This window comes from Amblyomma americanum, chromosome 11 (assembly GCF_052857255.1).
Source record: "Amblyomma americanum isolate KBUSLIRL-KWMA chromosome 11, ASM5285725v1, whole genome shotgun sequence".
In the NCBI taxonomy this organism is placed as follows: domain Eukaryota; kingdom Metazoa; phylum Arthropoda; class Arachnida; order Ixodida; family Ixodidae; genus Amblyomma; species Amblyomma americanum.
In genome coordinates this window covers 65,580,550-65,605,948 of record NC_135507.1, presented here as the reverse complement: position 1 = coordinate 65,605,948, position 25,399 = coordinate 65,580,550, and the positions used below count along the sequence as shown (strand labels likewise).

General features: G+C 44.5%; 1 protein-coding gene across 1 annotated transcript in view; it reads right to left on the bottom strand.

The window, feature by feature from the left end:
* LOC144109491 (receptor-type tyrosine-protein phosphatase T-like) overlaps window positions 1-25,399 on the bottom strand; it is a 190,273-nt gene that overhangs the window by 143,098 nt on the left and 21,776 nt on the right. Inside the window, 3 exon segments of the mRNA XM_077642312.1 lie at window positions 1,808-1,950; window positions 14,382-14,451; window positions 15,978-16,059. Coding sequence (XP_077498438.1) covers window positions 1,808-1,950; window positions 14,382-14,451; window positions 15,978-16,059 — 295 coding nt within the window.

Genomic DNA, 25,399 nt, shown 5'->3' with positions numbered 1-25,399 from the left:
ATTTTTGAGGCTGCTCAGATTTTCAAATTAGAAAGTGCCGTAAGATTTGTTCACCGGTGGTCATGTGGCGTTGATGACGTCAAGTCCACCAACTGCATTCATTGATCATGGGCAGTCCTCATACCACTACTGGCGGAGGGTGCAGCAGTTAAGCGGTGCGCCACTGCAATGCCAGGCGGCTGTTTTAAACACAGCCACCGGGGGTGCTGGTCAGGCCCAGATTCCTCTTCCCGCGCTCCCCTAAACTTCATGCACAAAGCAGGTTAGGCAGGTGACATTTGCATTGAATTTGTTTTTAATTAATGTTATTGCCACATGCCAGGGGGATTGAGCTCGCAACCTGATGCGCAGTTTGCAATGTGCTATGGTGGCCAAGTTTTGACGACGTCGCGAGGTCTCGTGACCTCGGTCTCTACCATTCATTAATATAACTGCACCTGCCATGGTGGGTAGATTCCTCACAGTCTGGTTGGCAGGTTTCCATCTCCCACGTTGGGCAGATGGTATTAAGTCACAAAGTGACTGTACCCCTCTCAACCAATCAGGAAATTTAGAGACAGAGAAGCCGGAAATATTTCTGACACGACAACCTACATGCTATTGCAATGAGAAAACCTAAACGCCAGCTCAGCTTGTTGAGGTATGTGTGACAACGTAAGGGCATTTGCATATGCAACTCTTTGTTATTGTAATACACTCTATATTTATGTTACACACCTTCCAAAACTTTGACTTTGATATTTTTGTGTTGCTGGCAAATCTAGTTTCGAAATTCACATTAATTTCGATCGGGCAGTTGTACCAAACGTACACTTTCACTACAAAAAAAATGATCAGAGGATAGCCCTCATTACATCGTCACTGACTCTAGCGGGGGAGTATTAATTAGGGATGTCGCAACTGGAGAGCGGCTGGCCAAGGGTTCTCGTGGTCGGAGGATGGTAGCTTCTTCGCCGCGACAAAAAACAGAGTAGTACAATACATCCTGATGATGAATCCCGAGGAAATCATAATTATCATCCTGCCACTGCCCGGGAATGTACCGAAGTGGCCATAACCTAGGATATACCGAATGTTTCAGCGAGCACATTCAAATATAGGCCTTATGGGCTAAAAATATGGCTTTTGCGGCATAGTATTACCAGTCTGAGCGGACATCGAAAACCGGTGATTCATCTTAAAATAGTAAGCTGGTCAACTGTTTTTTTTATTTAACTTTTTAACAACTAGAGTTAGGCACCTAGCTGCAATTAAAGATTTATAGCCGGTCGTTTGTAAGAGCCATATCTGGTTTTACAACTTCGAAAACGCAATTACCCTCACCGCTGTGGCTCAAGAAAATGTAGATGCATCGTGCGAAAATACGTGCACTTTCGAAAGCATGCAGGCAAAGCAACCATTCCAGTGAGCGTAACTAGTTCGAAAAAGCCAAATTTGTCGAGCCACATCGCCAAAGGTAATCGCGTTTTCGAAATTATAAACAGTAATACGGCTATTACTAACGACCGGCTACAAATCACTAGTTGCAGATTGGCGCCGAACTCTACTAGTAAAAAAGTTCATTTTAAAAAAACTAAATGATTCACCGAATTTCTGGTATCTACCAACAGTGGCAATATTAAGCCGCGAATGCCATATATTTAGCCCCAAAGCCTTTATTTGAAAATATTTCAAGGTGCTCGCTAAAACAGCCGTTATGACCGCGGTTCTACAATGCTCAATGGAGATGCACAAGCGTATGTGTATTACCTCAAAACAACAAACACAAAGATATCAGACAATGAAGCATGAAAAAAGAAGACATCACCTTTCGGATGTAACGCCATATCGCATCGATCCTGAGTAGTCGCTACGCGTCTCCATAAAAAATTGCAAAGACGCTGTCATGGCTGATGCGTTCCAGGCAGATATCCGGAGGTCGTGAAGCGCACTCTTGCAAATAGATGATTCCTTATTTGAGAAAAAAAAGAACGTGAATGAAAAGTTTAGTCTTAAGTGCAAATTCAGTTCTACTCTTCAGCATAAAAGGATAGTGTCACACGTCTCCAATAATAGTAAGAAAAGAGAACACTGTAATTATTATCGACCAATTTTGATCTCTCAGCTACTGGCTAAGCATCGAAAATCTTGAAATGCATTAAATACATCTTTTAAAATGACTGTTTTTCATCATTATGTTCTAGGTAGGCTCTCTTTCATGGCCTTATTGTTTAGTATTGATGAGTGTTTCAAGACAGCATCTCTTATTGAGCGATCAAGCAGAAAACAGATCGATACAAGATGTTTTAAGGTGCTAAACTCGCTGCTCTAAATTGAAACAAACATAAAACCACGTGTATCCAGCACCATGTTCCCTGAAGCCCAGATACTACGTGGAGCCACCAGTGCTGCTAAGTTATTCTGTCCTATCACGCCATTGGGCAATGCGCACATTCTGTAAGAGCGGAGATGAATACAAGAGTGACGCCAAGGTGTGTCCGAAGTGCCACAAATCTTGTCTTCAGAGTTGGGGTTTTACAATGCACATGGACAACGTTGCATTCCAGAGTCCGCTATGACGTCAATGATTTTAGCGCTAAAGCATTACTTAGCAAGCTAAAACCCAGCCACGAAAATTATGGCTCCCATGACCTTGAGGGTCGACTTGGCTAGCCTGCAGGTATAAAATAAATATTGCCGCGACTAGGTTTCGAACACGCGGCAGCGTGAACAGATCAGCTTCGCTGGCCACTGTACGAGAATAATATACTATTGATGCAGCGGATCACGCCTCGTGTTAAACTGCAACACTCTATCGCGCTTTGCATTAGAAGTTGTCTCTAGCAACTTTCATCTGCGCGCAAAACCTTTCTCACGTTTACTCGGTTTTTGACTAAGTTAAAACCAATAACTTTTTTTCCTTACGTCTGCAGGATGTAACAGCAAAGTGGTTTACAATTTCATTATCATGGCTGAAAAGGTGACGTGTCCATTCGAGGCCCATTAAATATGTTCGTTTTCTTGAGTTGTGATTTGTTTTACACTTCGTATTAGCTTTCTGGGTGTGAGACTTCCGCGTGGCGCGCACAATAGCACTGTATTCTCAAGGCTGGAGCGGAGATTAATCCTTATATGACTTCGAAGACTTAATGAATGCACATGTTACTCCTTCTCTCGTTTTTGCACAATATGTAGTGAAGCGACACCAAATATGTGACACAGTTGACATTATTGGAGAGCCAACACAGAGTGCTGACTTCTGCATAAGCAGTCAGGCCTTGGTGATATCGCAATTCTCATCACAGACAGCGTGGTTTTCTCGGGGGGATCGACACGCAGCAGCGTCTTCTGATCACCTAACCTCGTGCTCAAGATTCGTTTTCTTTTGTTTAATTAGTAAAGTTTTCGTTCTTTCTCCTCGACCACATGAAAGGCAGGGTCCCCAAAAATCATCAACCCCACGAAATTTTGAGGGGCATGCTACAACGCCTGGTTCTACAAGAGTCGTGGGATGGCTTTCTTGTTCCTTAATACAGTTAAGTTTCCTGCCTCAAGAAGCCATATAGCCGTCATACTACTCAAAAGTTCCTTTCGCTTCATGGTGGGAATCTTTATGTAGACACAAACACCATTTCGTACGAACAGGCGGCCAGATATTTTGCTCCATGATGCTGCAGGGATGAAGACTGGTAACACTGAGGATTGAGAAAAACTAAACAAAAGAAGTGGAACTAACAGCACTCAATTTTTACAGCGCACGTTCAAGAGAATACACAGGCGGGCGATATATATTTTACGCAGACGAAAAACACTTTTTTGCGGTCTGACAGAGATGTACATAAACTATAAAATTCGTGAAGCACAGGACTGAACAAGAGGCCTTGTCTCAAAAGCGTGTACAAAAAGGTAGCACACTTTCAAAAGACAAAAAGAAGTGCCCAAAAGTGCTTGAGATCAGCTTGAAATGCGCATGAATATGATTACTTTTTCAGCTGCTCTTGTACAGCGTGCTCCTACCGTCGCACCGACAATGGCATCTTCGGGTGATTCCCAGAATGAAAGTAACAAAACGACACCACCTTTAACCTACAAGTCACTATCCAAGAAGCAGAAACCAGCTGAGGAAAAGCTATCTGCGGTAAACTCCTTTCCTCCACTCGCAGTCTACGATGCCGTTCTTCAATACATTGGAGAAAGTTTTCGTTACCGAGCCTAAGCCATGTAGTCGCAGAAAACGGTGAAAAGAGAGCCCAGATGGCCCAACTCGTCGCTAAGGCAAACAGCAGCGATCCATGGTGTGTGTAAATGCCAAAAAAGCACCGAGAAACGCTAAGCGCTCCGCCTAAAACAAACAAAAAACAGAAGCGGCTGAACACTTAAAGCACCAAAGCGGTGCGTGCTGTGCAGCTGCAAGAACATCGGCTTACCACGAATCCCCGAACATGCGAAAGCAGCAGGGAAGCACAAGCGCGCTTCCCAGTTAAAAAAGATGTGGATAAAGGCGGCGGCACGTCCAGGAGCCAAGTGCTCTTGTTGATACCTGAATGCTGCAAGTGCGCTCCATTAGCAGCCCTTTTCTACGCTAAGCCTTTCCTGGACTAGAGTATATGCCTTAATGCTGCAAGCACGCTCCAATATGTACCCTTTGATAAGCTGAGCCATTCCTGGACTAGAGCAAATACCCGATGCTTCAATCCCGCTCCATGAGTTGCCATTGGATAAGCTAAGCCATTTTAGCACTAGATATATACCTGAATGCTGGAGGTACGCTCCATGAGCTGTCCTTGGGTAAGCTAAGCCATTCCTGGGCTATAGAAGCTATCTGAATGCTGCAAGCACACTCCATGGTTTGAATAAGCCGGGCCTTGGATAAGCTGGGCCATGCTTGGGCTAGACTAGATACCTGAATACTGAAAGCACGCTCCATGAGCTGCCCTTGGATAAGCTAAGCCATTCCTGCACTAGGTAGATACCTGAAAGCCGCAAGCACGCTCGATGAGCTCCTTATGATAAGCTGAGCCATTCCTGGACTAGGCAGATTTCTGAATGCTGGAAGTACGCTCCATGAGCGGTCCTTGGGTAAGCTAAGCCATTCCTGGGCTATAGAAGCTATCTGAATGCTGCAAGCACACTCCATGGTTTGGATAAGCCGGGCCTTGGATAAACCGAGCCGTGCTTGGTCTAGAGTAGATACCTGAATACTGAAAGGACGCTCCACGAGCTACCCTTGGATAATCTAAGACATTCCTGCACTAGGTAGATACCTGAATGCCGCAAGCACGCTCGATGAGCTCCTTATGATAAGCTGAGAAATTCCTGGACTAGGCAGATTTCTGAATGTTGGAAGTACGCTCCATGAGCTGTCCTTGGGTAATCTAAGCCATTGCTGGGCTATAGAAGCTATCTGAATGCTGCAAGCACACTCCATGGTTTGGATAAGCCGGGCCTTGGATAAACCGAGCCGTGCTTGGGCTAGAGTAGATACCTGAATACTGAAAGCACGCTCCACGAGCTGCCCTTGGAGAATTTAAGACATTCCTGCACTAGGTAGATTCCTGAATGCCGCAAGCACGCTCGATGAGCTCCTAATGATAAGCTGAGCCATGCCTGGACTAGGTATATATCTGAATGTTGGAAGTACGCTCCATGAGCTGTCCTTGGGTAATCTAAGCCATTGCTGCGCTTTAGAAGCTATCTGAATGCTGCAAGCACACTCCATGGTTTGGATAAGCCGGGCCTTGGATAAACCGAGCCGTGCTTGGGCTAGAGGAGATGCCTAAATACTGAAAGCACGCTTCACGAGCTGCCCTTGAATAATCTAAGACATTCCTGCACTAGGTAGATACCTGAATGCCGCAAGCACGATCGATGAGCTCCTTATGATAAGATGAGCCATGCCTGGACTAGGTATATATCTGAATGTTGGAAGTACGCTCCATGAGCTGTCCTTGGGTAATCTAAGCCATTGCTGCGCTTTAGAAGCTATCTGAATGATGCAAGCACATTCCATGGTTTGGATAAGCCGGGCCTTGGATAAACCGAGCCGTGCTTGGGCGAGAGTAGATACCTGAATACTTAAAGCACGCTCCACGAGCTGCCCTTCGATAATCTAAGACTTTCCTGCAATAGGTAGATACCTGAATGCCGCAAGCACGCTCGATGAGCTCCTTATGATAAGCTGAGAAATTCCTGGACTAGGCAGATTTCTGAATGTTGGAAGTACGCTCCATGAGCTGTCCTTGGGTAATCTAAGCCATTGCTGGGCTATAGAAGCTATCTGAATGCTGCAAGCACACTCCATGGTTTGGATAAGCCGGGCCTTTGATAAACCGAGCCATGCTTGGGCTAGAGGAGATACCTGAATACTGAAAGCACGCTCCACGAGCTGCCCTTAGATAATCTAAGACATTCCTGCACTAGGTAGATACCTGAATGCCGCAAGCACGCTCGATGAGCTCCTTATGATAAGCTGAGAAATTCCTGGACTAGGCAGATTTCTGAATGTTGAAATACTCTCCATGAGCTGTCCTTGGGTAATCTAAGCCATTGCTGGGCTATAGAAGCTATCTGAATGCTGCAAGCACACTCCATGGTTTGGATAAGCCGGGCCTTGGATAAACCGAGCCGTGCTTGGGCTAGAGTAGATACCTGAATACTGAAAGCACGCTCCATGAGCTGCTGCACTAGGTAGATACCTGAAATCCGCAAGCACGCTCGATGAGCTCCTTATGATAAGCTGAGCCATTCCTGGACTAGGCAGATTTCTGAAGGCTGGAAGTACGCTCCATGAGTGGTCCTTGGGTAAGCTAAGCCATTCCTGGGCTATAGAAGCTATCTGAATGCTGCAAGCACACTCCATGGTTTGAATAAGCCGGGCCTTAGATAAGCTGGGCCATGCTTGGGCTAGAGTAAATACCTGAATACTGAAAGCACGCTCCATGAGCTGCCCTTGGATAAGCTAAGCCATTCCTGCACTAGGTAGATACCTGAAAGCCGCAAGCACGCTCGATGAGCTCCTTATGATAAGCTGAGCCATTCTTGGACTAGGCAGATTTCTGAATGCTGGAAGTACGCTCCATGAGCGGTCCTTGGGTAAGCTAAGCCATTCCTGGGCTGTAGAAGCTATCTGAATGCTGCAAGCACACTCCATGGTTTGGATAAGCCGGGCCTTGAATAAACCGAGCCGTGCTTGGGCTAGAGTAGATACCTGAATACTGAAAGCACGCTCCACGAGCTGCCCTTGGAGAATTTAAGACATTCCTGCACTAGGTAGATACCTGAATGCCCCAAACACTCTCGATGAGCTCCATATGATAAGCTGAGCCATGCATGGACTAGGTAGATATCTGAATGTTGGAAGTACGCTCCATGAGCTGTCCTTGGGGAACCTAAGCCATTGCTGAGCTATAGAAGCTATCTGAATGCTGCACGCACACTCCATGGTTTGGATAAGCCGGGCCTTGGATAATCCGAGCCGTGCTTGGGCTAGAGTAGATACCTGAATACTGAAAGCATGCTCCATGAGCTGCCCTTGAATAAGCTAAGACATTCCTGCAGTATCCTGGTTTGGGTGAACGTAAGGTGTTTCAAGAGCCTATGCGGACACCTTGTTTCTTCACTGCGAAGTGGTGGTGATCTAAAAACGCGCACAAATATGCACGACATAGTTTGTAACAAGCACTATACTTATTTGAATAAAGACGAGCATTGGAGGGAGGCGCGACAAGGACGAACGCTACTATACTCCATCTTTACTACAATATTATACTATCTGCTATTATATACGCCACTATTTACTAAATACTATACTGTACTATACTATACTTTATACTATATATACCAAATACTATACGCTACTATATACGCTAATATACTACCTATACTCCCGCTGTGTCTTCCTCCCGTGCTCGTCTCTTTTGTGCTACATCTTTATTCAAGTAAGTGTCACCAGCTATCCCAGCAACAAGTTTTATAGCACTGTACTTACCACGTGAAGAACAATCGGCTGGGTATCTGAAAACTCTAAGACTCTAATTGTAAAAGGTTTCGGCCTTGTAAAGCCAGCGCAGAGAATTGGTATTTTTCTACCTCAATTAAGTAGGAATACTGCCTTTAAATGAATACTCACTCTCTTACAAAGATAATGACATTGATAGAAAGCAGGAACGGGATGTGAGATCCGTCGCTAGCTGTTAGCATTTGGGCTGGCTTATTGTGTTAATTGTTCTTTAATGAATGAAAATGAAACTTCGCAGTAAATGTGCTCCGATCGTGGACAACAATGACACCTACAATAAGAGAGCTGCCCGTGCCTCAAACTTTTCACTGACGCAAGTGCACTTATGTGTACAAAGAGTTGAAGGGGGGAAAATACGAAATTTTGGTCAGTAATAGCAAGCATTAGTATTTACATCTTCACCAACTACAAGGAAACAGAACACAATTAGAACAGAATAGACTTGATATAGACTTGCAATCGCGCATTCCCATTGATGTTCCTAAATGTCCCCGCCAAGGTTTCGAAATGTATACTGTCCAAGCAAAGAGAAAATTTAAACAACATGGCTACGCAGCGTTCAAAAGTCTTCTTGACACTTCCGCTGTCTAGCGAGCAGGCTCCGTAGCTGATTTTCAAAAGACCATAACGTTCAATCTCCTGATGCTTCAATAACAATTGCATGTTCTGTGACAAACCACGAGCAAAAACTCACAATCTTTTAAGTCTGACCGTGTATGCCAGAACCAAGAGATATCTGTTCGGTGTGACGGTGTTAGGTGTTAAGTGTGTGACGGGGCTTCCTCTAACTGGGATTTTCTTTTGCATGGGATGTATGTTTTTTCAACTTTGCATAACTATAACGGCATGCCGCATTGTCCTACATTAAGTGAGTTCAACGCACTTACCCCGTCGTGCCACCCTCTCACTCTTTCGCGATGCGGACGTCTATGCCAGACTTGCGAATTGAGGATTGATGCCATTAACAGTTGTCGCTGTAAGACTAATTCGCAACCGCGAAATACTCGCCCTCAAATAAATACTCAGAGCGGTCGTGTGACTCCTATTAAAAGAGCCATAAAATCTGTTTCTCTGCGTTCTAGCGCTTTCCATAGCTTCTGCGTTAGCTAATGAGAAGAAAGTCAATTTGCTTTTCAGCAAAACGTCAAGACACTTGATTGAGATGTGCAGTCCACCTCCTTGTGAAAATTAACGTAAGCATAAAATGCATCGCGGGAAATCTGCACCACCTTCCAGGATAACTTACATTCGGAAATTATTGACAAGCGCAATTTTTTTCAGAAGGAACATGTTTATGGGTGCTATTTTTTCGTATATGATAAGCGTGCATCATTACAATGAATATATTCGCGAATCCTTCAGAGCGCACGTGCAGTGTTCTGCTATTTGTTGTGGAACACGCACCCTATTGGTTTCTTTGTCCAAAATTAACTACTCGGTGTGAGTGCGTGGCAGATTCTAAAAACATAATTTAGACATGCATCTGAAGATCAGACCGTTCACATTAGTATGTTCATAACAGTATACCAACTATATACCGCAGTGCTTCACAACTGAAAGTGATGTCCGAAAAAGCTACACATGTCATAGACGCTTGCAGCCGCAGTCAGCTGTTAGCCAGCTCCATACATTGCTGCGGCTGCAACCCTGTACACCTTCTTATCTAGTGAACCGATACTTCCTAGGCACCACTGCAGTTATACCACTGTGCGCCTAAAAGCTACTGCAGCCAGACTTTGTAAAAACCAATACCATATTCTGAGCAATTAGAAACGCGCGCCCGGTCGGTAGCATTATTAGCCTACGTCGTGTCGTCATAGCATGTTCAGCTGACATTAAGCTAAAATTGTCAACAGTTAGAAAGCAAAACTGCATGGGGCCCTTAATCTTCGCGTTAAAGGTGAGACCGGAAAACGTAACGGGTTAGTTATCGCCCACATGCGCGGCACTTGTCATTCTCACCTTTTTATTCGAAGATCCCTGAGAGTCATCACGCCATTCTTTGCGCAGTAGCACCGAAGTTAAGCGATGCGCCACTGCGCTGCGACGGCAGATGCTGCCACCAGTGGCCCTAGTGTGAAGCAGGTTGATTCTCCCGAGTGACCGATCATTACTTTAACGGCCAACTGCCGCTGTGTTCAGCTTCCTCGCCATCCAGTGGGCGGGTTGTGATGGCGCCATGAGATCACGTGACCTAGACGGCCCACCTGGTTGCTCCTGAAGGCATTTTTAGCTAACAGCTTCGACAACGCAGGCACACATGACACCTGGTTTTCTGAAAACCGGAGCTTGAACGCTATCCCGATATTAAAATTATTTTTCAGTTACCAGAGCGCAATATTATGGTGATTTCCACTGGTCGTGCTGGAGCAGCTTTTCTTGCTCCGTGACGACGAATTCAAGTTTCACTGGTCTACCTGGACCGACCGAGCGAATTCCGCTGGTCGTTTGGAGCAACTCCGTTCCATACGGAGCGCTGGTCGACAACGTTCGCAGTGCTCCGAGGTGGTTCGGGGCGCTCTTTTGCGATTCGAGCGCCTCGCTTCGGATCCACCAGTGGAATTCGTCATTAATCGCAGTATTTTTAGTGGTGCCATAGATCAGGACACACCAAGACGTCATAATAGCAGCAGGTTGGTCATGCATTATAAAATAGCTACTTTTTGACTTTTCAAGTTATATTAATATTTCATTAAGTGGTTTTTAGCACACTAAACTATTAATTCTACCATTTTTTAGATTAAAGAATTAACTCTAGTCGCCGTGGCAGAGCAATAAATTTTAGTGCTGCAGAGGGGCGAAACTGAAACTACGTTGTCGGAGAGGGCGCTGGCCAGGCCAGTGATCAATTCTCAGAGCGCCGCGAGTGTCACGTGCTCTTTTCACGAAATCCGGTAGTGAGCTGTGAAGATCCAGAGGGCATGTGACACATACCGCTCCGTTACGCGCGCTCATATGTGGGGCTAGAGCCCTCTATGGCCACCCGGTTTCCGTTTCGCCCGTGTTCAGACCCAAATTCCTAGCGCGCCAGCGGCGAAGCGAATGCAATATTAGAAAATCTGTTAATTTGCATGGATATTAGTTTCCGTGGGCCATAAACCGCACAAAAATGTTTAGAGCCAATCTTTCATTGTTCATAAGTTAGCTACCTATTAATAATTACGCAGCCTGCTGGTTATCACATTTTATCTCCGATCTGATGCTCGCGACCACTTTCAGTTCTGTGTCTCTAAGAAAGCGTTCTTCTACCTTAAACAGCCAACACTCTAAACAAAAAGGTCAGAGAAGAGAGTAAGCTGTACTCTACCGCACTCCGTTCTATAAAAAGGAATGCGCTGCAGGTGAGAGTATTCCTTTCTTACTCCTACATGAAGCTATTGGTGTTTAGAGTGTATGTTAAATGTTTACGAGCCTAAGGCGAAACACCATGTGGCTCAGAAATGCGCTACACGTGTGCCTGAAAAATACCTTTTTTCTCGCCAGGCAGCATGTTCCAGTGCTGCAATCACCTTGGCAAACTTCATTGCAGACTGCTTATTTTTTCACCTGAAGACCTTTCATGACCTTCCTGGGTGTTTTCTCAGTGCCGGCGCCAAAAGTCGTCAAAAGCTTCTGTTCGAGCTATATGGCGCATTTTAGCGAGCTTTGCACCTACTGGCCCTCTACGCACTGCTGCATTCAGCATCTCCGGCCCTACGCAGCCCGCTTAATGTGCCTCACTTGCTAGCTACTGGCGCCACCGTGCTCGCCCTCACTTCTTTCCGCGCAGCAACGCGTTAAAATGACCTTGTGGACCTTTCAGTACAGGCTTTTTACTAAGAAAACTTGGCCTTATGCCTCTTCTTGAGAATGTTCTTATTTCAGTGTCAAAAGACGCATTTTTTTTTGTTGAGAAAATTGCATCAGTCAAAGCTTGCATTCAAAGTCATGACGTCTACAGCAGTAAGGACTCCGTGTTCGTTTTTGTTTTCGCCTCAGAGATTCGTCTCAGGGATGCACCTCAGGGACGTGCGTCCCTGACACCAAAGTTTACTTCCGCGTGACCGGCAGAAGACGGCACTTGCATTGCGTTTTTCTTGCTTTGCTTATGCGAGCTTCATTTACAGTGACAGTAGCCTTCTTGTCGTCATATTTCAGTAATAAATCAAAACAGCAGCTTCAAAGTTAGTACACAGTCTTCCTTTGAGCGGTCCAGGCCTCCTTCTAACAATAGTGAGTGGCTACAAATAGCCCCATTCTCGACATAAGGTGGCCTCTCTGTATCTCGACTCATCCGGCACTAACGCGCGGCCACCTGCCAGGTAGTCTTTTGACGTGTAAAATAAAGGAAATAAATATGGCGGAGATGTGAATTCAAAACACGCACCATAAGAGGCTGCCAAATAAATCACAAGGAGCGAGAGGCTGCGGCAATAGCCAAGTGTTTCAGGTCATCGTCACCGTCATTATCATAAGCCTGACTATCCCACTGCAGGGCAAACACCTCTCCCATGTCTCTCCAATTAACCCTGTCATTTCGTATCGCCAGCGCTTGTTCGAGCCCCGCTCAGCGGCATGATAAGAAAGGATGCCAATAGAAAATTTTAAGATGTGCTGGCCTCAGCCTGCGCTCCATTATCGCGTTCAAGTTCGCGTAGGTTTGTCGACGGCTTCCGCTGTTGCACCCAGTGTTTCATGTGGGCTAAAAGAATTGATGCTTAAAACTACAAACACTGCAAACTACAAGCTTTAAGTACCTTCTTTTTCAACACCGCATAGCCTTTCTAAATTGCGTGGTCGGTGGCCTTCCCGGCTCGCCATTTGAAGGTAGGCTTTTCGGTTCCCGGATCAAGTGCCGTTCTTTTTATTTAATCACTGGTTTCAAAACGAACAGTTCTATGCCATATGAGTACATTTCAAGGAAGATGATTATTACTCCCAACCACCTGGCACTTAAAAAAGGAACGAACAGGTTCAGCATGTTTTCCCAGTTATAGCCTTTTTTGGCTGCGTGCCCGCCAGCGCGTTTAGCACTGATGCTCGGTGGTCTTTTCAGAAGTAGACAGCATGGTAACCCTAAGCTATGGTTTTTACTTATGTCTCATGCGTATCTCAGCTAAAACAAGGGCACACGCTGAGATTCCTTGCATGATTATTTTGTCTAAGGAGCAGTTATAGAAACCGTTTCTCCGCATGCACGTACGAGTCACGCTGTATACACCCAGAGCGATGATTGCCTTAGCGCCAGTCCAGTGCGCAAAGACGCTCTTAATGCTTATTAACAATGTTTTCCCTTATTTCTGCTCGTAGCTTTCCTTGGCGAAGGAGACATTAAGGAGCGGATTAGATTACTGCTACGTCAGCACGCTGCATCTTTGTGTCAGTGCCCCTTTCGTAGACAGTGCTTGCTCCCATCTGGTGTCGCTTAACGCGACTTCAAGCAAAGCCAACGGCGAACACTTGATGCCAGGTGCTCCACCGTCTCCACCTGCTTCGCGGCTCTCGTGCCTCTTTTTTGAAGAAATCCAAGAAAACCACCCGTTATTGTAGTTTTTATTGGTCTGGGTGCATCGCCACAATTCAAAAGAAGTTCCGTCTCTTCAACGCGCCAGCGGTCACAACAGTGCAGCTGAGGGAGAATTAAGAGGTAAAGAAGCAGAGGGAAGGCAGGGATTTTAACCAGAAGGTTGTTCTGGTTGGCCACCCTGCGCAGGTGAAGAGAGGTGAGGGGACTGAAAAGGGAGAGTCAAGGGGCGAGGGGCACAATCACAACTGCTCCTGGCTTCGAAGCAAAACAGTGCCATGTAGGCTATGAGGACGCTCGATTGTTGTGGCTACGGTCCCAGGATCTTAACCTGTGCTGAAGTACCTGAATTCGACAGGCACGTGAAGCGTTTGTGGCCCCCTGCGTATGTGTGGATATTGCTCTGATGCAATTTCTCGCTTCATTTTCTGTCGTTCAATCCCATTCGTACTTTATGACGCCATTAATTACGGAGAAAAAGAAAGGGTCGATCACGCGGCTGCTTGATCCAATTTCCCCTCGTGTAAGCATTCTAATGTTCCTACCTTGCTTCTTTGGCAAACTATTTTAGCTGGTGCCTCCCAACTTAAAGCTCGAAACATTTTTAAAGGAGAGTTCTAGGCTGTTGTGACCGTATGTTGTAGTCGCCTAGTTGCGCACTTCGTTCTAGCTACCCAGACTTTTTCGTGATGAGTTCCGTTGAACTTTAACTCTCACATTAAAAGCTGCGCTTTAAATGTGCCATTTCGTGTAAAAATAGCAACTTCAAGTGGTGTATTAAATCTATCAGGCTCTTGAGAAACCTATGCTTGCGCTGTGTCACCTCAAACGCTGCTGAAAAAAAGATCCCAGTCAGGATGAGCGCAAACGCACTCTACTTACCAATGCATAATGGACGGTTCCGTAAACACGGGCTTTGGTGTCGGTTAAGCAAGTAGACATGCAGTGAACACTGAAATGAGGGAGCAAATACCATTGAAACCTCTTTTTACTCCACGCAAGGCAAAAACGCTCGAGAGGAAATAAAACAAAACGACGAGAACAGCTGGAAGATGAAATTTGCGAAAGCAGAAAAACGCGAACCAAGAAATTAAGGAAATGACATTCTTTCCCCTGCTTGACTACGCTGCTGAGGGTAAGTTAAAATGCCGCATTTGGCTTCTTTATTACATATTTGTTCTGGTACTCTACACCACAGCTCATTAAATAACACAAGACGACATTGCTATGAGCTTTTCTTACTGCCATCGCCCTTGTATTTTTTCGTTTTATCATTTGGTTGGATTAAAAAATAAACTAGTGCGGTTATAAGGTTTTAAGATATGTCAGCCCTCTTCAAGGACGACTTAATCTTGCTGCAAATGTTCGGGGGTCACTAATGGTTGTTCTAGCAGTGATGTAGCTTTTCTCAAAACTACACATCCCTTTCTGGTGTTTGCTTGTAATTACTACGCGTAGCGAATTTCTGAAACGCAATCAAGACTCATCACGCATTTTTGTTTTGTTTAGAGCGAGTAGTAAATAACTTCCAAACTAATTTAAACGTGCAATGCATGCTGCAAAAAACAGCATCATCCTCCAAGCTTGCGGCCTCCAATTACTTCGTAGCGGCGAGGAAGCGTCGGCCACTTCCAAAGAATAGGCACGTGAACGTTGCACCTCAAAGGTATGAGAAAGTTGAGAACTCTTTGTGCCAACAACTACTGAGTGTGAAAAACTGTTTAGAAAACGTCGCAAGAACTTAGCGTATTTTTTTATTGGCTATAACGCCATTACCGCTTCTTAACCAGAAGCCACGACCGTTTCTCTCATTCTCATTATTTTACTGTGATGCCCAAAAAAGGCGAAGAAAACATTTCGCAGAGAGGCACTCAAACTTGGTTACTCAACTAACTTTACACAGGCGCCATCGACCAAGCCACTTTTTTAAAGACTGGCAACCATTCACTACCAACCCCGCAGCTGCCTTCCTGTGATAAAGAACACATGTTTGAACTACATCCTGATAAGAATTTCGTACAAGAAAACACAGAGCATGTCTCCGCCGATGCAGTCATATTGTACTGACCTAAACAGACATAGTTAGGCCTATAGTTTCTTATGCATTGCAGGGGTGAAAAAGCGCTCATAGCGGCGAAAGCACACCAATAGTGAAACACATTGCGTCTCTAATTTTCTGTCTGACTTTTTTTATCTCCTTTTTACACTTTTAACCTTACTAAATTATAAAGCGCGAAAAACTAATCCCGTGAAATTACAGTAGCAACAAAATCACATTATCACTGCCACACAACTGTTAACATGACTATGGACTGACAATTATTTTCAATTCGTCTCTTCAAATTCGAAACGAACTAGCATGGCATGCAATCTACCACTAGTCGTTTGTGATTGTGTTAAGGGATCAATAAAATAATAATGTCATTTAACGCGTATTCTCCTGAAGTGTAGCCATTACATGTAATATTTTGAACTTACATGCATGTCTGGTTGTACTCGCAGCTGTCTTTTAAGAACGTCTCCCCAGTCACCGAACAGCCAATGCTCTGGCAACTTGTGCCTGTAACAAAGGAAAGAGAATGGTTGCTGTAAATATAAAAAAATACCCGCTCACTATCCAGCAATGCGCACATGAGCTTTATCATGTATTTTCTTTCTAAAACAAAAGGCACCTAGACGATTCAATAACGAAACCCAGTGACAGAGGCAACACAGTTTCAAACATAAGGACCAACCTCAGCTCGCATCATCACCATCAGCTCAACTGCGTCCACTGAAGGACAACGGGCCTCCCCCTTATTCCTCCAATTATTACTGTCAAGGTCCGGATGCGGCAAGCTTACCCCAAACTTCTCTATCTCATCCGTCCACGGCATTTATAAATAGGTTACTCCTAGTGACCATCGATTATCTGGCATTCGCATTACATGCTCCGCCAAAACCCACTCCTTCGCTTCGACTAGGATATAGTTAACTTATGCTTCCTCTCTTACCCATCTTACCGTAATCCTGTTTCCTCAACCTGACTGATTATTTTTTGTTTGCATAGCTCAGTCAGCAGTCGCAAATTTCAGATGAGCCCTTTTCGTTAGCCTCCAAGTTTCTGCCCATAGCTAAGCACTTCGTAGGTACAGCTTTTAAACGCTTTCCTGTTTACTGATATTGGCAAACTGTTATTACTAAACTAATAAACCTGTCAAACGCTCTCAGCATAAATTTATTGAAGATACCTCATTCACGTGGTATGATATGCGGTCACTACGTGCCCTCAGCAGATGTTATGCCCTCAACACTTCCAGTGTTTCGTTGCCTATCATAAACGATGTTTCATTACGATACTGCTCAATATCACTTGAGATATCTTCATGTCAACCATTTTACCCAGCATTCTGCTTGGCCTGACACCGTTCCTAATGACCCTTTTCAATTTGTCACAGGCGTTAAATTGCAAAATCATGTCGTCCACGAACAGCAAATGACTTCAGGTTTTCTTCCCTAATTTGTTGCCTATTCTTCCCAACGTAGGTAGATCTGTCAATACCTTCTTAAAAACACTTTTATTTGCACTACAGAGATCCTTTCGTTTCTCCCCGTCTGACACCATTCCCTGCTAGGTGTTGTTGCAATCTCCATGGAAGAATATAAACGATGTGGACCCACTACAGATATTTTCCAGTACTTTTAAATGTGCCTGCTGTGCATCCTGGTCCCGATTAGCTTGCAGTGAACGGGAGGTTCAGACTGAGCCAAATGTTTTCGCTTAATCTATGAAGGCTCTTATAGCGGTATGTCAATTCATCGCATCTCGCAATCACCTGCTTCCTGGTATGAGGGCCGTCATTCATGATCTGTCATTCATGATCTGAGAGTACCTGCCAAATGTTTACCACCCCATTCCTCCTCTTGTAAATACTTTAATTTCGTGGTATGGTTCTGCGGTCAGTACGCGCCGAAGGAAGATGTAATCCCTTACCACTCTCAACCGCCTGGCTACCTTTCATAAATTTCTCTTTTCTTCCGAAACTGTACAGCAATACTTCAGTTTTGTGCATATTATTATTAGGCGTGCCGTTCTGCGTTGCCATTCACAATGCTTTCCAATTCGACCTCTGAGTTACACAGTATGACAATGTCATCAGCTAATGAAAGGTCACGAAGGAGTTCTTCAGTGTCTCTTACACCCAACTGTAGCCGTTCCAGGCCTCTGGACACATCCTTTCAACTTGCGGTTAACATCACCGGAGAGATCGTGCCTACCTACCTGACATCATTTCTAACCGCAATTTCGTTGCTCATTTTGAGGTGGACTATGATTGCTGTACAACCGCTCTACATGTTGAGTATTTTAATATATTCCACTTCTAAACCCTCATTCCGGAATGCCTGCATGACTGCTGGGAGACGCTCTGTCCGAAATGTCGATTCAAAATAATTCTATGGCCATATATATATATATATATATATATATATATATATATATATATATATATATATATATATATATATATATATATATATATATATATATATATATATATATATATATATATATATATATATATATATAGCCGGTGAACACTCTCAAGGTTCGCTTACGCGCAATAAGCATAAATACCCACGAGAGCAGCAGATTGGACAGCCGTCGCCGTAGCTCAGTTGGTAGAGCACCAATCGCGATATTCGGAGGTGGTGGGTTCGGACCATACCGGCGGCATGGTTGTTTTTCTGCTACTTTGTCTGCTACTTTGTAAGTTGTTTTCTTTAAAAAAATTAAGAACTAATTGAATTATTTTTCTCCCACTTATCCGCAATATAAATTAAAAAATAGAAACATTCCCCTGTGCACCTTGGTTTCGGTGACAGTTGCCTTCATTCACGTATATATATATATATATATATATATATATATACATATATTGGTTATAATCTGCAAAAGTCTGAGTCTCAGTCGCCTGACCGGTAATGTGACTTTGCTTGCTTGTCGAGAATCTTTTAGGGAAGCCCACTTGGTCCTTTGAAGTCAAAGGTTCTCATGATTCGATCTGCGTTTTTCTTATTAACTACCTTCGTTTGTAACGGACAGTAAACTAATCGCTCTGTATTGTTTCAAGTCCCTAGCGTCCCCTTTCTTATGAATTAGGATGACGGTTAGCGTTCTTCTAGTAGCCTCGTACGCTCGTGGACACGAGGCAGTGCGTCTAGAGAGCGACCAGTTATTCTAGCACAATCTCTCCGCTGTCCTTCAAGGGGTCTGCTATTATCTTACACCCACCAGCTGCCTTCCCCCGTCGAGTACGCGGCGCCTATGCACGCTCGCCTGTAATCATTCGCGCCCTCCGCCTGAAGGGGTCACGTCACAAGGCACCTGCGCGCGCACTGTTAGAACCACTCTCCCCGGCACAATCCGCGATCATCGTAATCAGAGTGCCTCTATGCCAGCTCCGCCCTTCTATCAAGGCGGCCAATTCGCAGTGCAAGCGCAGTGGCCGTGCAAGAGCTTTACCTCCTGACTTAAGCTAACCTACTCATCAACCTCTCGCTTTGGATATGTCGGCAGCCGCTCTCCACGCGATGCGCGAAGTCAGTGCATACTGAAAAACACCGTGCGGTTAAAATTATTGCTGAGACTGCCACTAAGAAGCACTTCTTTTTTTTTTAGTGGGTGAGCACTCGTCCGATGGGCATCAACCCGGAGCAAAATCATCCGTTGTTTGTTGCGTTGTACGTTCGGTTGACTGTTCCCATAGCGCGAGTTCTCTGTGCCGCAGCGCTGCCCACCATTTGTTTTCTTCTACAAGGCACTAATCCAGTGGTTCTCACCCGAGCAAAACCGTCTCTCCAGTGTCAGCTGCTGGCATAGCGCGAGCGCTCATGCCCTTCCAATCCTGCCTACCCACCCCACCTCCACCCCACTCGAGAGGCCTGGGAAGCTGCCCTGCGCGGCTGCTCCGAACTCCATGCCCAACAGGCATTGGTAGCTAGAGCCCGAGCCGCTGCGGAAGCTACAGGGATCCCGGACTAGGGCTCCCTCCTAGTGTTTGTAAGGGACGGGCCCTTCCGGCTCACCCCATCGACCTCTCACTGTAAATAGAAATAAAAGTTTTCCTCCTCCTCCTCCTCCTCCTCCTCCTCCTCCTCCTCCTCCTCCTCCGTCCCACGGCACAGCGCGCTCATCTTCGTCTTCCACGCAGTAAAAGCTTATGCTTTCGCACTGATTGGAATGTTATAGACATTCTTTGTAGGTTTTCTAGCTTTATTTCACTCCCTATCTCATCCATATCTATAGAGCCCGTTTGCGATTCGCATGAAGAAATTTGACGCTTGTTGATCTTTCTAGTGTTGCTATAAAGAGATGTGTGAGAAGTGAGCCGTTCTGGATGTGAAGTGGAGAATTCCCATGTGCGTTTGTGCCTCAAGGGCAATTTTTACAAGCGCGGATTGGGGCGTCGTATATTCAATGTAGGGCGCTGTCATCTGTACCTGCGAAGGCGGTACCGGCGAAGAGGCGGTGCCGGTCTCTGGACGTTTTGATAGCCTGTCCGGGTTCTTTTTTTTTTCTGCTTGCTTCGCTGAAATGGCAGCTCCTGTACTCCGATGTGTCATAAGAAACGCCTCAAATACTGAAGAAGAAAATCATAAGCCATTCGTGCAAATCGCTATGGCAGCTGCCAAAGCGATCCTCGTTGCATTTCTTTAGTTTGCGCCGTGATTTGCTTAAGTACGAGAGCAATTTATACATTGGTGAGTATGCGTGTTTTTCGCATAATTGGTATTAATTTAGTTTACAACAATAAGGCGATATTTTTGCTCTTCTAACGCGCGAGTAAGAAACACAGCTGCGCCTGCTGAAAGTTGGTGATACATGTCTCTCGCCGTAAATGGTTGACGATTGTGCTTTGCATCTGGCTGCAATAACCACTGCGGATTTTGCTTGCGAAAAAAAAACCTCTTTCCTGTGCGCCCGTCTCACAAGAAATACGTATTTGCTAAGCTGGCATGTGTTACATATTTTAAACCAGGCAATCGTCTGCACGGAAATTTCATGCTGTGTAGAAGACTCTTCGAGGCAATGTTTTAGGCTTTAAAAAGTATGTATTCATCAGATTTAAAAGGACTCTTCGAACTAATCACAACATACAAAGTTCGTATAATATCCTCATCCCGCCTTGCATCTCTTGTAAAAGTTCGTTTTGCGCAACCCATATTGACGTACTCGGCATAAACCAAGTTGCCCAACACTGCATCTTGCTCAACTTTGCACAATACTGGAACGAAACAAAATGGCTCACGGTGCTGTGTGCTTGTTGGCAAAATACTTAATTTGAAACAATCTCTTCCTTCAGCTCGTTCTTTACCTTGTGTGCGCAAGGTATATAAATACCAGAATAATCGCAAAATGATTGAACAACTTGAACACGAACACATTGAAAGTATTTTAGCTCAAACGGAATAAAAACTTGCGTGTCTAATAATCCCTTCTGTAGCGAGATCTTCTAGCTCTAAATGTGATCGCGAACCAGAAGTGAATTTTGCTACCTGTATTTTTTTCCACGGTCTAGCATATTCTGCCGAATATGAAGTACATAGTGACAGGCAATCAAATAGGCAAAAAAACTTGGGGAAGAACGGGACACGATACTTGAAAAAAACAATCGTTGATATCGACAGCGTCAACAATTGTATTTCTGATACCGATACAAGATCCCAAACCAAAATTGATTTCCAATGCAGATTCACGATACCGTATCGTCGATACTTTTTTACACCGTTGAAGTCGTGAGTATTAATAAAGCTGCCAATATTATTTGCTAAGTTAAGAAATTCTCTCGTGGTTTCTAGAATTTTTTGTGTATTTCATATAGGGCATTGGATTTGGAATGTCTTGAACTAATCCGGCTGCATGGTTTCACAATTTCTTAAAGCTCCGCTGTCGACGCTGCTAGTTTCAACAAAACGAGCTTTGAGTGAAGCTATGGTGAGTTTAAAATGGTCACTTCTTTAAGCAGCATTTCAAAATAATTTTTTAAAGCTAATGCTCTTCATGCGAGCCGTTCTTCGAACACTTGATGACATTCGAATATGCTTAACATTGTTTCTGTTTCTGTCCGTTTGTTTCTTAATTATATATCGGTTCTTTGTGCCTTTGCCTTGTGCTCAAAGGCGCAAGCTCCATGCATCTGGAAATGCCGAACAGCTATTTACCAACCACTGTGTTTAACAGACGTTTCGAGCTGAACATTCTTTGTTAAAAGGTATAAGGAAAACAAGAAACAGTAAAAGCGCAGAACTTTTTGTTATGGAAAGCATAACTTCCTGCTCTCAGCTTACTTAGATGTTGTGTGACAGCGTTTCCTCTAACCGTCGGTCCCAAGGGTCCTCGGGATGCTTGCCGCGCTTTAAGCGAATGACATGAAAAGGCCTCTATATATAGTAGCACACGAGCACGTTCTACTGTTGTACTTTACGAAAGTGGCTTTCAGCGTGACAGCGTTAAGGGTCATTTGCAGTCGAGAAACCGCCGTAGTTGGCATTGGCGTGTCAAAAAAATCGGGATAGGTGGAAAGGGTTGGGACGCCACAAGTGCAAGGTCTCCCGCGGGTAACTGAAACACTCCACGAAGATCACACAGTACAACAGTGATCACTACAGGATATCGAATTGGTCGGAAGGGTATAGGGGCCATTCTATCACCCCTTGGTGGTGCCTGTGAAGAAATAATAGCAATTGCCCTGAACAGAAGAACGGTCGAGAGGGGACTCCAACTGCTGCCACTTGGCTCGTGAGCCTGCCGCGCTACCCCCCGACCACGGAAGAACTCTTTTATTGCCTTCAAAGGCGTGAAGACAAAATATAATATATTTCAAGCTGTTTTTACAAAACTGAGGCACTCTTCGCTAGCAGTGAGCATTGCAACTTTTTCAGTTGTGTTAAATTTTGAAACAGCAGCACAATTTGATCCTCGCTGTCTCTGTTCTTCACCACACCATGGAATTGGTTAAAGGAAAGCCTCGTGAGAATTGAAAATGATTTTTTTAAAGAATAAAACAAGTAAATGAATAAGGTATCAAAAAAATGTAAGTGTCCGCGATATGCAAAGAGGACCCCATGCAAGTGAACGTACCCATTGGTACCGTGCCATCACGTCATGCACTTAAGGCGCAGTGTAAGTGTCACCCAAATTTTAATCGAAGAATCAAGTTTCCCTGGCGCATCTCCAAAACCACGGCCTGTTGTAGCGCTCCTCTTCTAAATTAAAGGAAGGCGTGAGCTGTTACGTTTGATACTTATGGCCTGATGACCCCATCGACCCGCGTATGAATAAGTGTGTGATATTCATCGGGCTTACAAGGTAGACAACAAATTTTTAAAAGCTCTGTAGCATTAAGGTGAAAGTGATGAAACCGCATCTTGAAATAGGCGTACAAGGGTGTTGGTTCTACCATAACGCCGAGCTTGTCTCTTTGTTCTTGTTCTTTTTTCCCCTGTGCGCAGAAGGGCAACGTATATGTCGTCTGTCTGCCAAATAACGAACGTAAGAAGAACGACCACAGACTGCGTAAACGACATTGACACCGACTCCTGCTGATTCTTCTCAATTATTAGTGCGCTGCCGGCATAGAGAACGCATGTGGCCTAAACTCTGACACTCAGCAGCTCAAAATCCTCGGTACACTTCTTTTTTGTCGAGTGTGGTTAAAATACACAGTGTATTTAAAATGTATTTCCGATATCTATAATACAATACTTTCATTTTTCACAAGCGATACCTAACACCGATATGTAGAAAGCATCAAAAGATGGTATCGAAGATAGATGCATCTTAGATACTCCCTATGCCTGACATAAGGTCACTTAACGCACCTTAATAGTGGAAATCAGTAGTATTAGGTGTCCCCATTGTCATTGCTACTTTGCTGCCGATTTTCCATAATTTTTTGTCCTTCCATTTCTTCTCTCCTCCTTCTTCTCTTTTTTGGTCGTTGAAAATTTTGTTCCTTGTTTCCCTTGCGTGAAGAGGTTGTAATGACGTCAGCAGGTCACGCGACGTCCCTTTACAAACAATAATTAAATGCCCTGTGCCAAGTTGAGCAGGTTGCTCTCCAACCAGTGGGCTTGTTACTACCTGCCCTGATAGGCATGTTCGAATAACACCACAAGGCTGCAGGAACCCTCAATCCTGTGGGCCGGCTCCCATTAGACGTGGAAGGAAGGTTGTGATGACGTCACAAGGTCATTAAACCACTCCCCACCAATCAGCGGATTTTGCAACAAAAGCCATCATTTTTCCGGAAAGCTATCGCGTTAGCACCACTCAACCCTCATCCTTAAAGACGGTGTATCGGACGCTATTGCGTTTCGTTCGGTTGGCACCTAAATCGAAGTGAAAGCAGTGAATAGATTTAACACACCAGTGTCTAGCATCACATTCCGTTCACCTTCAGCATGACAATTATGAGTCAGTATTGAGAGCCGAGTAAAACGCGTCATATTCCAGTAATTCCTAAATTATAGAAAGCGGTTAAATTTTCATCCGTAAGAGGAATTTATCTCTAGCTGCAGCTGAACTGAACTGGAGCTGAAATTCCACTCCATTGGCCCTTGCGGCTCTAACAAGTTGCGGGCTGCACACAGCAGAAACCGAAAATACGCGAAAAAGAAAAACCACTGGTCACGCTAGTCACGCCAGCTCACCCAGTCCAGTCGGGAGCTGCAAAAGGAACGCATGACACCCGCACCGGTGTGTGACACGCTCTCGTGGGAGTGGCTAAAGATCTTCGTGGCCGCGCGGTTCCCCGCTCACCCTCGTGCGTACCGAAATTCTTTGCTCTGCAGTGGTGACGAGAATGATATTTTTGAAATTAAAAAACTGATATGGATATTTCTTGCTGTTGGCTACCAGACTCTACAATAAACGATAAATCTACAGTAATGGGTAAAAAGTAAACTATCTATTTTATTTTTTATTACACCCTCAGGGCCACGGCATTATAGAGAGGAGTGGTTACAAACACGTGAAATCAATTTAACACACTGGATTTAATGAAATAGACAAGGTGCCAACATGACTGCTACATATGCACTGTAAGCTAACGCGTTCAGGAAAAAATATGACACAATGTAAATTGTATCCTAGTTATACAATGTTAGCCAGAACGTTCTTGAATAATTGATGATTGGTGATGGTGACCATCGAAGAAGGAAGGTGATTCCACGCATTCGATGTGCGTGGTACAAATGACTGAAAAAAAGGCCTTTGTTCTCCAGAAAAGGATGCCAACCTTATGAATGTAGCTAGACTTGGCGACACGTACTCTATGTGGCGACACGTATGTGGTGGTGAGATAAGTTCGGTATGACACTGCGGGTGATAGAATACTTTGTAAAAAAGACACACATGAAAAATTCTGCGACTTTTCATTATTAGTTAACCAGCCTGCCTGTGAACAAGTCTTGGTTGAATTCTGACGCGCTACACCAATGTCAATGCTATGCCGATAAAAGTCTTCTTACTCAAAAAGCAATAAACGAAAATTGCCGACAGTCTTAGGCGAAACGCCCTGTATGCTCTAGGCCCGCTTCACGAGCCCAATGAGAACATGATGATCCACTTAAGCTTGCAGCTCCAGGGATACTTACGCATGAATTTATAATTGCTGTAAGCTGACATATAGCTGTCTCAGAAATCGTCGCCATCACAGATCCGTCATATGAATTCTTTCCCACAATTTTCAAATTTTGCGCCTCAAACTTTCGAATATCTGAAAGAAAGCTAGCATAATCTTGTATTAGTGCACAATACTAAATATAGTCTTGAAACTGATTTCCTCAGCCAAAACACCACCTGTTTTGGCCATTAGAGAAATAGAAAGAAGGAAAAAGAGATACCCGGCTCTGAAGGC